The 15,322-nt window shown below is 46.6% G+C and overlaps 1 protein-coding gene across 9 annotated transcripts in view; it reads left to right on the top strand.

Moving 5' to 3' along the window:
• The window catches only part of CHRDL1 (chordin like 1), a 116,204-nt gene extending 108,017 nt beyond the window's left edge, over positions 1-8,187 (top strand). For all 9 annotated transcript variants that reach the window (XM_027054986.2, XM_027054985.2, XM_053201547.1 and 6 more), the window contains 3 exons: positions 2,143-2,310; positions 4,658-4,747; positions 7,644-8,187. In XM_027054986.2, the coding sequence (XP_026910787.1) occupies positions 2,143-2,310; positions 4,658-4,747; positions 7,644-7,774 (389 nt within the window). In that variant the 3' untranslated portion in view covers positions 7,775-8,187. The remainder of the gene's footprint in view (positions 1-2,142; positions 2,311-4,657; positions 4,748-7,643) is intronic.
• Positions 8,188-15,322: the final 7,135 nt, after the last annotated feature.

Below are 15,322 nucleotides of genomic sequence, written 5' to 3'. Positions count from 1 at the left end.
ACACATGATCACAGCCTCCTCCAGTCACAAACTAGGGCCAAAATTAAGGATGTGAGTTTTACTTTCCTCTCTTGCCTTTGCTCTGGTAGAGGCTGGCCTGGCCTTGCTTATTAGTGGCCACCTACAAGATTGTGTAGGACTTTCACTTCCTGAAGGTTCTCCAACTCCACTCCCATCCCCACCACACCACCCCGGTATCTGGAATTCCTATAATTACACAGTCCTTTCGGCATACAGTGTAAAACACCCCTATTAAGACTTAAAACTTATCTGGGCTAATACATCCTCATCAGTCATTACCACCTCCATAAGGAAATGCTTTGTCAATTACTTAGTTGTAGAGAGCTCGGGATATGAGCATTCTCAAGGGAGGTGGGTATGGCCAGAAATGACTGTGAGCATAGCAGGCTTCCTTGGAAGGAAACGCAACTAGGTGAGCATGGAGTGATCAGAAAGCACCTTGATGTGGAGGGTGTGGAACGGGGAGGTTGTTGCCCACTGGGTAGCTTCAAAGACACACTTTGTTTACTCTTAATATTTTCAAGTGCCAGCCAGGGTTGAGTCACTGATGGGTTTTGTTGTTCATAGAGCCCTTCTGCTGAGTCCATTAAGCTCTCGGTGGGGGTGGTGGGGGGTGCAAGACAACTCTTCAGGACACTAGGAGAACTTTTAGTACATGACAGGTATTTACAGAGCCATCATGGATTTCGCATGGCAGTTAACAGCTGTAGCCAGTATTAAGCTGGTGCAAAAAAAAAAAAATCAACAACTGAACTCAGCTGTCATTCTCAAGGTGATAAATACACAGAGGTCCCTGCGAACTCAGAGACCCACTTCTCTGACTGGCAAAGTGCTAGCACACGTCCCCTAATTACCTAACATATTACCACAAAGGACTGGCCCACCAAGCAATTAAATAACTAAAAAGGGCCAAAGGAGAAAGGAGGCTTGATCCTAGGATGATCTACAAATTGAGTAGTTCCACCTGGAATCACCAAGAGATGACTTCGATTTTGTCCTTACACTGCCGAGATGGTGGTGGAGGGTGGGAATCAGGTCAGCACAAGATGGGCAATAGCAATTTGACTACAGCCTCTGGTCCTGATGCATCTGATTGGCTAACAATGAGTCTCCCTAATTAGAGTCACAGATCCAAAGAACCCAGCACTCAGTGGTTTCATCAGATAGTCTTACACATGACTTCTGCACATATTCAAAGTTTTCAGGGTGTCCGTGGCTTCTCTTTGTTCCTCCTCATGCGAGGGTACACTTTAAAGCCATAGTTGAAGAGGGTGCTGCTCATGAAGCCAGCAAAGAAACTTAACTCACAGATCATCAACTTGGAAAAACTTTTTTTTTTTTTTTCTTTTGGTAGGGGGCCGAGGGAAGAGAAGGGTGGAGCGGAATGGGAAGTTTGAAGGGGCTGGTATCTTTATGCCTGGAAGCTGAAATCCAGCAGTTTAGTTTATACTTTAAATGATCCATAGTTGAGGGATTTGACCAATTTTTTGTGTTTCCCAGCCGTTCATTTGGCATAGCATGCATATGACTAATCTGACATCTAGGTTTTGGCACGGGTGCTGATCCGGTATTATCGTTCCCCTCACAAACAAATCAAAGAGCATTCAGAAATGTCAAGCCAATTTGGATAGATCCTTTGGGCAACTATATGCACATAAATGAGGGTCATAAAATGTTTTCTAAGTATACCAAAGTGATGTCAGGGAAGTTAAGCAAGACCCTCTGTCAGCCCATTCCCTGGGTCTCGGTTGGTAACACTGTGCTAAACAGACCATGATCCGGACCCAGCATGGAAAATCCTATGTACCCTGACGTGCCTAAGAGATTTGTACCTGGCCGAGTTCTTCCTCCTCACGAAGGTCTACTTCTCCTGTGGTGGTGGGTGGATCCAGTTTGGTTTGTGGGCCAGTGTTCTGCACATCTATGGATTCTGTCCTCGTGTAGACTTAAATCAAAGGTCATGTGGTCCTTTGTGATTTGGTGGCTGTTACAGCGCAGCTTAAACTGAGCCAAAGGAATAGGGGTGGAATTTCTAACTCTGTAAGAATGTTTTCGCTGATTGTCCACTTTCGATGAGCGTGAGACACTATGAACAATGAGATACCTGCTTCCCGATTCCAGAAGAACTTCCGGGCCAAAGCTTTGACAGTAAGGGCTACTTTTGTGGAGAAGAAACCATGCCTGTGTATGAATCTGTGTTCATGGAGGATGGGGAGACCACCAGAAAAATAGCCCTGGAGACCGAGAGACCACCTCAGGTGGAGGTGCACGTTTGGACCATCCGAAAGGGTGAGCAAGACAATATTAATTCCTTGTTACTTTTTTGTAAGGGGCGGGGGACCAGGGAAGGAGGGGAAGACTCGCCTTAATTTTGCTTCAACCAGCTCCTCCGTTTGGGTCAGTTTTCCTGATCGCTCAGCAACTACCACATGACTGACACGGTGGTGATTGTGACCTTTGACCCTTAACCATGACCTGGTCCAAAAAGTCAGCGTTGGCCCTTGGGGCTTGCTGTCTTTCTTGTACCAACAAAGTCTGGAGGAGTGCTTTGCAACCCTGGCTGCACATCAGAATCACGTGGGAGAGGTTTTTGTGAATACCAAATGCCTGAGCCTCCCTCCAGGGCTGCTGATTGATCGGCCAGGGATGGGGCCTCGGCATACGTGTTTGTTTGTTTGTTTGTTTTAAACGTTTTTTATTTATTTTTGAGACAGGGAGAGACAGAGCATGAACAGGGGAGGGTCAGAGAGAGGGAGACACAGAATCCGAAACAGGCTCCAGGCTCTGAGCGGTCAGCACAGAGCCCGACGCGGGGCTCGAACTCATGGACCGCGAGATCATGACCCGAGCCGAAGTCGGCCGCCCAACCGACTGAGCCACCCAGGCGCCCCACAAAAGTGTTTGTTTTTAAAGCTCCACAGGTGATTCTAATGCACAGCCACGACGGCAGCCTACCAAACTGTAGCCTACCCATTCTTTTCCCATCTGAACCTCAACAAACAGGAAAATCCATCCATTCAGTGCAAAGCTGCGTCTCTCAAATCGCGCTATGTACTCTGGGGTGACACGCACTGAAAACCTCATCCCCGCCCTCAAGAAGCGTCTCGCCCAGAGGAACAATCCCTGTCATTCTGTCCGTCCAGTTCCTTTTCTGATCACTCACCCCGACTGCCATAGCCAGCCGCATCGTGTTCATTGTGATCCTACAGCCCTTCAGACCATCCCACAGATAACAAGGCTAGTGTTGATCTAGGCTGGCCGCGTTTTCTAGGAATCCAAGTGAAGAGGTAAGATTTCAGCTGGGAAACAGCGCACATCCTTTTTCTCCTGGCTCCTGCGTAAGTAAGCCTCGAGAGTGCTCCAAGTTTAGTATGCCTCCGCATCATACTGAGGAGCTTTACATACCATGTAAAGGAGCCGGTTTACAACACAGATCCCTGGCCCCATCCAAGAGACGTGAATTCAGTAGACCTTAGGTAGCACCTCAACACGTAACAAACGGCCAGGTGATTCTAATTCAGGCAGCACTCGGGCCATACTTTGAGAAACGATGGCTCGAGTATTTCTAGGGCTTCTTCCTCTCCCTTTTCACAACTTCTCTTGCCTGAAAGAATGAGTTCCTTCCCACCCCTTAAAAAAATATGCTAGAACACACATAGGTTTCTTGTCTGTGTTCGTTTTTGCTCTATACCTAGGAATGTCCATGTTCCATCTCTAACTCCCTAGCTCCTCTGTAACTGGTCACCTAGGACTAAGCCCTGTCCTTTTGGCTTCCCTAACAGTGGCCCCAATATTTGGTTGCCCCACATCACTCACCCCCTAGAGGCACGTGGATATTTTTCCATGCTTGCTGGGGTAGCATCTGAAGGACTTCTTGTTCAGGGCTGGGCAGCCACGGTCTGTGCTCGGTGAGCAGAGGATAACCCAGGTTTCAATTACGTTGCCTTCTCTAGACCTCTTGAGGATTAAGTAGGCTGGTAACATGTTGCTCTTTAACTGCAAGGCCATTTGCAGTTTATGTGTTATTCTGATAAAAACTATTCAGGCCAAGTTGAGACTGTGTCCCCCCCTCCACCTTTATTTTAACTTTCCCCATTTTCTGTAAGGGAAAGCCAAAGGAGCTGTGAAGATTTCCCAAAGGAAAATATGCTTTTCAGTGAGTTCAAGAACAGGGATGGCTTCTCCATTTACACAAACAACCTGTCTTCAATCCCACTGCTGGCTCTCACTGCTTGGCCAGAAGGGCAGCCCAGTGGTTTGGCAGGGACATAATCTACCTGGACGTGGGGCAAGGGCAGAATTTCTAATACTGCCTTTGGCTATAACAACTCCCACCAGCACCCATGCCCGATTCCATGTGGCTTTCCCTAGGAGGGGGTCCCATGGTCAGCAACACGATCTGCTATATCTCTATCCTCTGGAGAACCAAGGGGAGGCCAGTGAGCCAAAGAAACAGATGGAGTCAATTATAACCCTTGAGCCATCCAAGTTCCTGGTTAAGCACATTACACAGCCCAGCTCGATACTCCTAAGCCCCTGTAATGAGATGATATGCCCAGCCCAAGCAGAAAAAGGGGGTGGTGGTTCCAGATAGGGAGGGCCTGACCACCTGCCCCCACTTTTTACTTGGTTCCAGGCATCCTCCAGCACTTCCATATTGAGAAGATCTCCAAGAGGATGTTTGAGGAGCTCCATCACTTCAAGCTGGTGACCAGGACAACGCTGAGTAAGTGGTACCTGTCTTTCTTCGCTCCTCCCTGGAAAACGCCTCCAGTCTTCAACGTAGCATAGCCCCAAACAAGGTCCGCTTGTGTTCTTAGTGAACATTAGCAGTGCTCAATGTCAACCTTAGAGGCTGTTGTGTCTCTTCTCCCGGTGACTCGGCAGTGGGGGGGGCGGGGGGTCCGAATGTGAACTGGAAAACTGGGACCCGATGAATACAAATCCAGATGTAGTCTCAGCATCAGCTACCTCGAGTCAAGGTTTCCTGAATATCTTTAATGAAAACTGCTAACCCCAGCGTGTCAAGAAGGTCAGAGAAAGCTCACAGGATTCCAGGGCTGGTACACTTGTGGAGACTTGACCTCTGGAAGGATGTGTCCTCCAGCGGTGGGGGTGGGAGATGGAAAAGGAAAGTGTCTCAATTCCTGTGTCCTACCAAGGTCTGTTTGACTCTTTGAAACTGCCCCCAGGGGGTCATGTTTCTTTAAAAGGACTCAAGCACCTCGGCAGCTTTCCCTCTTTCTAATGCAGGATGGAGCCTAAGGACTAGATACTGCTAGGCGCTGGGAGGTGGCCAGCACTTCTGAAGGAATAAAAGGCCCAGAATTTGTATCCACCGGGTATTCTAATGGGCCAGACAGAACATGAAAATACCTTCACCGTGAATCAGCCTAGCTCTCAAGAGTTAACTACCTGAGTACTCAGGGGAATCTGCAAGGCACAATGAGACAAGAGCCAGGTGGGCTTCGGGGAGGAGGTGTGTTTTGAAAGAGAAGGGTGTGTCTGTGCAACAGGTCAGGAAATCAATTCAGGGAGAGGGTGCTGCCTAAAAGGAGACTCTGCCAGGAACAAACAAGAAATGTGGGGGGTGGGCAGCCCTGGAAGAAGCCGGTGAGAAGTTCACATGGAAGTCCAGTCGCGTTGGTGGTTGCTGCAGATTTACAAACGGCCTACTGATAACAAAAATGATGCTCTGCAAAGATGTCTCTTGGCTAGCAGATGGATTTATGGTGTACCTACTTTGATGAGATCATATCCCAAAGAGCCCATTATGCCATGCTGAGAAGTTAGACTTGATTGCCAGGCCAGAGAACCCCAGGGGAGGACTTTAAGCAAGTGCACGGTGCGTGCACATATGTTTTTTAGAAAGAGGTGCCTGCTGTGTGGACTGGAAAGTGGACTGTCGGCGGTAAGTAGCTGATGATAGTCTGAATTAAAATACTGTATTAAGTCGGTTGGACCAGGGAAGAGAGGTCACGGTGAGGGACACCTCTGAGTTTAAATCATCAAGATGGCTACAAAGAGAGAAATGAGTTTGGAATGACTCCAGGAGTAACAATTTTACAGACCGGGTGAATAGTGATAATTTGCCAAGGGGAGGCTCTGGAGAACAGGCAGGTACTGCCGGGGAGAAAAAAAAAAAAATGTGTTTCATTTGAAACATGTTTACATTCAGATACATAAAGGCCATCTGAGCAGAGTTTCGCGGTGGGCAGCTGGAAATAGGGTTAACGAGGTTACTTGTGTATTCTGTAGGAGACTGATAGACCATAAACTGCCCCGTAGGAGAATTCATATGGAGGGGTTGGAAATGAAGGGGGCAGAGTCTAGGGTCTGGTATGAATGATGTGATTTTTTTTAATTACCGATGAATTTCAAAGAACATGTTTTTGTTTTTACTGTGAGAAAGGCCCTATGCTAGGCATAATGGGATTGAGGGTGTATAATGGAAGTAGATGGTGTGTGCCCCCAACTGTGTGCAGCTGAAGGAAGTGGGTAATGAGACGATCCTGCGGGGTCACCTGGGGACAAAGAACAACAAGCCTGGCCCTTTCTGTCATGTGGCTCTCAGATCCTGGCACACAGCAGGGCTTCAGTACAAGGTGGTTCCTTGCCCGACCCTTCTCTCCTTTCCCGCTGAGTTGGAGAGAACAGAGAAAAGTGAAGAACCCAAGAGAGTCATGTTCTTCTGTGGCTAGGGAAAGAAAAGTGGTTCAAAATTGGCTCTGGATTGAGAGGAGCTCGCTGACCTTGGACTAGGGGTTCCCTAGGCTGTAACGCCATGAGAGCAGGGAGAAAAAGACCCAAAGTGGGTATCCAGGGTGGACGGTTTGTCATGAAGATTCTTTGCCATGGCAAGATGACACTAAGGAGAAGGAAGATCTTGCCACTCAAGGACCAGGACAGTCAGAAAAGGGACGGTTGAAAAAAGAGGTGATCTAGAATGGTTTCCAGTGCTCAGCACGGGGAGTACACTCAAGACTGTTCGTTCAGTTGGCATGATGGAATGGGGGAAGAGCTGAGCTGGTAAGGACATGCTGGCAGGGAGAGGAGAAAACAGAGAATGGGAGGGATCCTAAGAGGGGGGTGTTAAGACAGCATGTGAGCACAGGAGAAGACCGAGGTGGGCAGTTTTTTAACAAAGGGCAGGAATAGAAAAAAGAGCACTAAATAATCGAGTCACCTACACCAGTATCTTGCCCCTGAAAAGTAAGCGGGACCTCGGGAACGCACAGGTACTGTTTTCCAAAGTGCCTTATTTGACCTGGTCCCAAGGGAATCACCTAAAGAGCTAACAGCCCGATAGTGGAGCATTTTACAAATGCTAAATATACTGTAAAAATTCCAAAAATAATACTTAGGTTTGACTCTGGAGGCAATTACCTATTATTCTTGGGATTCTTACAAATACTGTGTGTTGAAATGAACATTCTGTGGCCCACTTTCCATATCTGTCCCCAGAAAAGTGTTTTGGGCGCTGTTTTGCTGAAACCCCCTGACATTTGGCTTCCAGCTCCTCCCGGCAAGTGAGTGGGTAAGGATCGGGTTAGGTTGGTCACACTCCTAATTGGCTGTGCTCTCCTCTTACCTCTCTGGGCTGCTTTGTGTTTGCTTTCTAGGCCAGTGGAAGATCTTCACCGAAGGAGAAGCTCAGATCAGCCAGATGTGTTCGAGTCGTGTGTGCAGAACTGAGCTTGAAGATTTGGTCAAGGTTTTGTACCTGGAAAGGTCTGAAAAGGGCCACTGTTAGACGAGACAGGCGGTATTGGATAGGATAGAGCAAGAAAAATCAAGCCGCAGCTGGACTGCAGGCTTATTTTGCTTAAGTCAACAGTGCCCTAAAACCCCAAACTCAAATGCAGTTTATTATTCACGCCATGCACAGCATAACTTGCTCCTTTATGTGTCAGTCCTTAAACATGTCCTCCAAAGAGACTGGGAGAGTCTTGAATTATTTGTGGGAGGAAGAGGGATAGAACACCACAGCACTGCTCTAAGTTTCTGGGAGAATCACATTTCTTTACAGGTTAAAGAGTAAACAAAACCGTAGGGTTTCTATCTAGAAAGTTATTCCAGTGAAAGAAACAGGAGAGAAATGCTTAGTAGGAGTTCTGTAGTACAGAGAAAATATTTGTATGAAATCATACTCTTTGAATTTTAGAATGTCTTGTGTTTTTTTTAAAAAGTTAACACCCCATCCTCACACACACACACACACACACACACACACACACAGACTAAACTGCAGTCTTCATTCTGAGGCACAGCCAGCATAGATTCCCCCCTCCTTTCTCTTGCCTGGCTCCCAGGTAGCTTTGAAGTTGTGGGTACTCAGGAAGATAAAGAAGGAATTGTGAGCAAAAGGCTCAACCCTTAGGTCAGTGGTGTGGCTGCTAAAGTCACCGACTCTGATGGAAGGGTGAAGAACAAAAACGCTATTTCACGGTCGCATTCCCTTGGAAGCGATAATTAACATTTCCCTGATGAGACCGCTTCGCTTTTCTCCCTGAACCTTTGAGGAAATGGAAATTCTGATAAGGATCTTTGTTCTAAACCTTCCTACCACTCTCCTCTCATCCACCAAGCCCAGATCTGAATCATGAATCCTAATCCAGGCTGCTCTGAAAACTGTCTCTTTGCAGCTCAATCCCAGAAGTAGAAGCTCTCCATTCTGAGGCCTGGCTTTAGAAATCATCTTTGTGACAAAACTCTGAATTCTCCACAAGGATCTCAAGCCTGCCTCCTAGATTTATCCCTTCTGAGGGGCATGAATGAACTCTAATGAAGACTCAGAAATATTAGGGGCCCAGAAATCCTGCATTTCCCACTCCGTGACCATAGGGGAGAGGAACACTGGTTTCCTTACAGCATTTGACAGCAATCGGGCCCAGTCTTTATGGCAACCTGGCATAAAGGAGGCTGTTCTCCTAAATTAGGAGACACAGGAGCGCCTCGTGGCCAGGCCTTTATGGGATAAGCCTCTTACCAACCTTTCCTTCATATTCTCCGCGGGAGAGGGTGGTAGGACATCCAGGGGCTGAAAGGCCACAGAGCATTATTGCGGAGGAGGGGGACGACGGTGTTCAGCAGCTGCTGCCTCCCTCCCAGAGGTGGCAGTATTTCCATAGTGTGGAAACAAGTAACTGAATCCCAAAGCAAGCGGTGGTTTCCCCTTCTGGGTGACTCACCCCAAAGCCTTCCCACCCAGGTGTTCTCTGAAAGCTCAACCATAAGGGAACACCCAGAGAGCTTCCCTAGATAGACTTCTGCCCCCCGGGTGCTGGGACACACCTTTACAAAGTGCCGTGTGAAGCATGAGCTGGGGAGCTGTGCTCGGCCAACGTGGAAACCCAGCGTTTGGTGTCGTGTAGGCAGTGGGACGTGGGGAGGTGAGGCCGAGCCACCTGTAGTTAGAGGAACGGATGTGGTTCTTCTTGTATATTTATTTGTATCATAAACACTTGGAACAACAAAGACCATAAACACCACTTAGCAGTTGTAGGCATGTCATAGTTAACTCGTGTACACAAGTAAGAGTAACGTCACAGTATTAGCCCTTTACTCTTCTCACGGGACATGTACCTAAATAGGGTACTTATTTATGTAGTCGCTGTATTTCTGGATTTTTAAATTAATAAAAAGGTGAATTTTGAAACATCATCTGCAGGAATGCTGCGTGAGTGATTGACTCTGGTCGGTGCTGACCTGGGACTGGGTGGCAGGTGATGGTTGGGCCCGGCTGTCTCCCACTTGGCTGGACACCCCTCTCAGGCTGTGGCATCGTCGTTAACAGTGGGGACTTTGCGGTTGGCCTATCCGTCTTTTTGATCCCAGCTCTGTGCTTAACAGCTGTGTCAGTGTCCCCATCTATAAAATGGGGATAATGGGGCACCTGGGTGGCTCGGTCAGTTAAGCCTGCAACTTCAGCTCAGGTCACGATCTCATGGTTCGTGAGTTTGAGCTCCGCGTCGGGCTGTGTGCTGACAGCTCGGAGCCTGGAGCCTGCTTTAGATTCTGTGTCTCCGTCTCTCTCTCTGCCCCTCCCCTGCCCACGCTTATTCTTTCCCTCTGAAAAATAAAGAAACATTAAAAAATATGATTAAAATGGGGATAATTGTGGTACTATTGCCTTTTGCTTGCAGTTGTGCCGTGAGACTTAATTATCCAGCGCATGTCAAGTGATTACCAAACGTTCATTTATGACCATGGATATTGAAGAAGGGCACGACAGTGAAAATGGCCATTTATTTCTGGCTTCTGCTTTAGGCCAAGACATTTAAGAGATTGGGGGAAAGAAGGCCATTGGCTTAGGTTTCAGGAAGGCCTCAATTTCGGTGTGCTGCTCGGTGGCACATTTTTATAGGAAGCAAGGTAAGAGTTTCATCGTATATGTTGATCCAAACTAAGTTCCCTCAGACCCCTAACACTGGTTAAATTTGTGCCATCACAGACATCATGAGAGCCGAAACGTCAGATAATATAAGGACAGAAAACTGCGCTGGTGCTAGCAACACAGAAGTCATTGGTGGTGAGATGTTGGCAGAGGGATGGGAGCAGGGGCCAGCAGTGAGTGGAGGAACCACCCTTTGGAGAAGCTTCATTACAGAGAGTGGAGAGCTAAGGTGAAGGAAGTAGCTGGAGAAGGATACGGGGTCAAAGGAAAGTTTTTGTTTTAAATATGGGAGATACTTGACCATATCTGAATACTAAAGGAAGGGATCCTATAGAAAGGAAAAGATTGAAGGGTATGGGGGAAAGAATGTTATCCTGGTGTGTGAGGTGTGTGGGAAGCCATTTTCGCATGCTGAGCCCTCGAAACCCACAATTCTTGACCTACGACCTGGACTGAATTTTGGCTTCTGGGTGCCAACCCCTTACTGTGCATTAGCTCTACCTAGTTCCCCTCATCTCTGTTAGCTTGCCCCCTACCCTTACACCCAGCATCTTCCGGAATGGTGGGTTCAAAATCCCAACATTACTCCACCTCCAGTGGGGGAACCACATAGAATTCAAACCCGGTAGCTGGGTCCCTCTGGCACTCTTCCCTTTCCCTCACCCACGTTCAAATTTCACTGAGTCCTAGCCATTTGGTCTCCTAGACGTGGTCCATCTTTACTGGTTTTTGCATATCTCTCCTCTTGCAGGATCTTTTCTTCTCTGTAGTCTCCACCTCCCGGTGATTCCCCGGAAGTCCCAAAGATTATCTCCTCTGGCCTCAAGGATACGTCCTGCTACCACATGTTACCCATGCTTTCATTCCTTTCTTGCTTTGGACCCCCACTCTGTGATGGGCACCTGCTGGAGAACATGGCTTCCCACTGCTTCTACCACTGCCCACCATGATATGACTGGTGGGTGCTCCTTCTGCAGGCCTAGAGGTGCCAGCAATGGTGGCGGTGCCCCAGAATCCTCAGTCTTCCCCAGTGGCACTGTATCCTGTGCACAAGCGGAGAGAGTGTCCTCCTCCTTCCCCACCTGTGATGTTACACTTTGCCACCTTACACTGAACCACTTTAACACGTAGTCCTTGAGTTTGTGTTACGTAGACCAAGTCAGGGTCTTCTCGTGCCTCAGAGTCTCCTGGAGTTTGCGTGCAAATGAGTCCTTCAATTTCCAGTTGCAGCCATTTTGTCAGGGTTCAGCTGCCTGTAGGCAGAGCCTGTGCTGAGTATAAGCCTCTGAGACAGACATGAGACCATCCTCCTAATCCTTCTTCCTTATGGTTCACATGTACTGCTTACGTTCCCCACTGAATCCCTCCTGCGGATTGAATGCAGGGCCCCACCCCACCAGTCAGCCAAACAAGCTCAGATACCCCCAAAACCTCTCCATGGGAGACAGGACTCCCTAAATGCAGAGCTCCAGCTCCAGAACACTGTCTCCCAAATATTTCATACACATTTACAACTTCAGGCCTTTGTATATGCTCTTCCCACCACCAGACTGTTCTTCCCTCGCCTTTGGATGGCAAACTCCTACTCATCCTTCAAGAACCCAGTCGAAATGTTACCTCCTCTGTGGAGCCTGGCCTGCTCCCCTTCTGGTTTACCACCATATATCCTTTCTCCCCTATGTACTGTATCCTTCTACCAGGCCAACTCTGATATTCTGGAACTTATCATGTCCTTAGTACTTCTGTGCCTTTGCACGCAGCTCCCTTTGCCTGGAATATTCATCCCCTGATGTTTCTACTTAATGAACACCTACTCCTCTTTTAAAAATTGCATTGCTCATCTCAGACCTGGTCCACCTGTTTCAGGCACACTTCGTGTACCCTCCCACATGCTCCTATGAAATAACCAAAGCACTTCCCTCGTGCCTGTCTCTGTAATGCAATCTGTTGACCTGCATGTTTTCTTAGTTAATCTTCACCACAGCACTGTGTGGTACATCCCATTACTGGCCCTATTTTAGAGATGAGGGTTGGGGCGCCTGGGTGGCTCAGTCGGTTGAGTGTCTTCGGCTCAGGTCATGATCTCACGGTCCGTGAGTTCGAGCCCCGCATTGGGCTGTGTGCTGACAGCTCAGAGCCTGGAGCCTGCTTTGGATTCTGTGTCCCCACCCCCTCTCTCTGACCCTCCCCCATTCATGCTCTGGCTCTCTCTGTCTCAAAAATAAACATTAAAAAAAATTAAAAAAAAATAGAGATGAGGACATTGAGGGCATTCACCTTGTACATGCCATTACAGTTGGCCGTTCAATAATTTGGGGGTTATAGGTGCCAGCCCCCCCCCCACGCACAGTCAAAAATTCACATATAACTCCTGCAAAACTTAACTACTAATAGTCTACCGTTGACCAGAAGTCTTACGATAACACAGCCGATGAACATATATTTTGTGTGTTATACGTATGATGTACTGTATTCTTACAGTAAAGTCAGCTAGAGAAAAGGAAATGTAAGAAAAACATAAGAGAAAATACATTTACAATACTGGATGGACTATGCAAAATTTGCATATTTAAGTGGACCTGTACAATTCAAACTCATGTTATTCAAAGGTCAACTGTATGCGTAAAAATGATGGATTTGCTCAACCGTGCTCTCCCTGATTAGACTGGAGAGCTCTGAAAGGACGGAGACCCAGGGGCCAGCACTTTTAGACATTCAGTAAATATTTGGCAAGTGAATAGTCAATCTAATGAGATTCTTTCTCTGGTTGAGAAAGCAAGCAGTCCAGAGATTACTTAAATATCCAGGGGCTACCCAGCCCTTCAGAACATCTTCTCTGTAACCCCCTCTAAGAAAAACTAATAAAATCTTGGTTAACAAATACAAATGAAAAAGTGCTTGTTTGCATTGCAAAGTGATTTGCCATAAGGCGTCTTTTAAAATAACTCCCCACCACCTCATCAAGATAAAAAGCTTCTGCACAGTGAAATGAAAAGGCAACCAATGGAATGGGAGAAGATATTTGCAAATGACATATCAGATAAAGGGTTAGTATCCAAAATCTACAAAGAACTATCAAACTCAACACCCAAAAAACAAGTAATCCAGTGAAGAAATGGGTGAAAGACATGGATAGACACTTTTCCAAAGAAGACATCCAGATGGCTAACAGACACATGAAAAAAATGCTCAACATCACTCATCATCAGGGAAATACAAATTAAAACCACATTGAGATACCACCTCATACCTGTCCAAATGGCTAAAATGAACAACTCAGGCAACAAGTTGGCGAGGATGTGGAGAAAGAGGATCTCTTTTGCACTTCTGTTGACAATGCAAACTGGTGCAGCCACTCTGGAAAACAGTATGGAGGTTGCTCAAAAAACTAAAAATAGAACTACCCTACAACCCAGCAATTGCACTACTAGGTATTTATCCAAGGGATACAACAGTGCTGTTTCGAGGGGCACATGCACCCCCATGTTTATGGCAGCGCTGTTAACAATAGGCAAAGTATGGAAAGACCCCAAATGTCCATCGACAGATGAATGGATAAAGATGCTGTGGGGGGTGCCTGAGTGGTTCAGTCGGTAAAGCGTCAGACTTCAGCTCAGCTCATGATCTCATGGTCCATAAGTTCTAGCCCCACGTTAGGCTCTGTGCTGACTGCTCAGAGCCTGGAGCCTGCTTCAGATTCTGTGTCTCCCTTTCTCTCTGCTCCTCCCCCACTCACTCTGTGTCTCTGTCTCTCAAAAATGAATAAATGTTAAAAATTTTTTAAAAAGATGATGTGGTATATATACACAATGGAATATTACTTGGCAATCAAAAAGAATGAAATCTTGCCATTTGCAACAACATGGATGGAACTAGAGGATATTATGCTAAGTGAAATTAGAGAAAGACAAATATCATATGACTTCACTCATATATGGAATTTAAGATACAAAACAGATGGCCATAAGGGAAGGGAAGCAAAAATAATATAAAAACAGGGAGGGGGACAAACCATAAGAAACTCTCAAATACAGAGAACAAACTGAGAGTTGCTGGAGGGGTTGTGGGTGGGAGTATGGGCTAGATGGGTAAGGGGCATTAAGGACTTGGGATAAGCACTGGGTGTTATACATAGGGGGTGAGTCACTGGAATCTACTTCTGAAATCATTATGGCACTATATGCTAAGTAACTTGGATGTAAATTAAGAAATAATAAAACAAAGCCAAACAAAACAAAATAACTCCCTTCCAAAAAAATTTTTTACAAAAGGGGGTGCCTGAGTTGTTCAGTCAGTTGAGCATCTCTTGATTTCGGCTCAGGTCATGATCTCACGGTCACAAGCTGGAGCCCTGTGTCGGGCTCTGCACGGGCAGTGTGGAGCCTGTTTGGAACTCTCTCCCTCCCTCTCTCCCTGCCCCTCCCCTGCTCTCACTCTCTCTCTCAAAAAATAAATAAACTAAAAAAAAGAATTAAATAATAAAATAACTCCCAAATAATCAGATTTACACATAGATTTTTTTCCACGTTTGAGGCATAGGCCTCACAGCGGTGAAGCATTCTCACTAAAAATATTATCAATATTGTGGATGACAAGTAGTATCTATATTTCTACATAGCTATCATACTGCAATGTAATATTTAGAAGAACTGTAGTGCATGTTACAATACTTAGATCTCTATTAGATCTCTATCCGTGTGTGTGTGTGTGTGTGTGTGTGAATAATTAGACTCAAACATGGTGTGTGTGGAGCTTTCACAAAATGGACAAGAACCCAAGGCCTGGTTTCAAGTTAATGTAGATAACAGTGTGGAAGCATTGCCTCCAAGTATAAACAGTCCCCAATCTAGGAATGAAGTATTGACCCCAAAGTTAGAATCCGGCAGGCATTTTCTTATAGAAACA

The sequence above is a fragment of the Acinonyx jubatus genome, chromosome X, assembly GCF_027475565.1.
Source record: "Acinonyx jubatus isolate Ajub_Pintada_27869175 chromosome X, VMU_Ajub_asm_v1.0, whole genome shotgun sequence".
Classification (NCBI taxonomy): domain Eukaryota; kingdom Metazoa; phylum Chordata; class Mammalia; order Carnivora; family Felidae; genus Acinonyx; species Acinonyx jubatus.
This window is presented reverse-complemented; position numbering and strand designations above follow the sequence as displayed.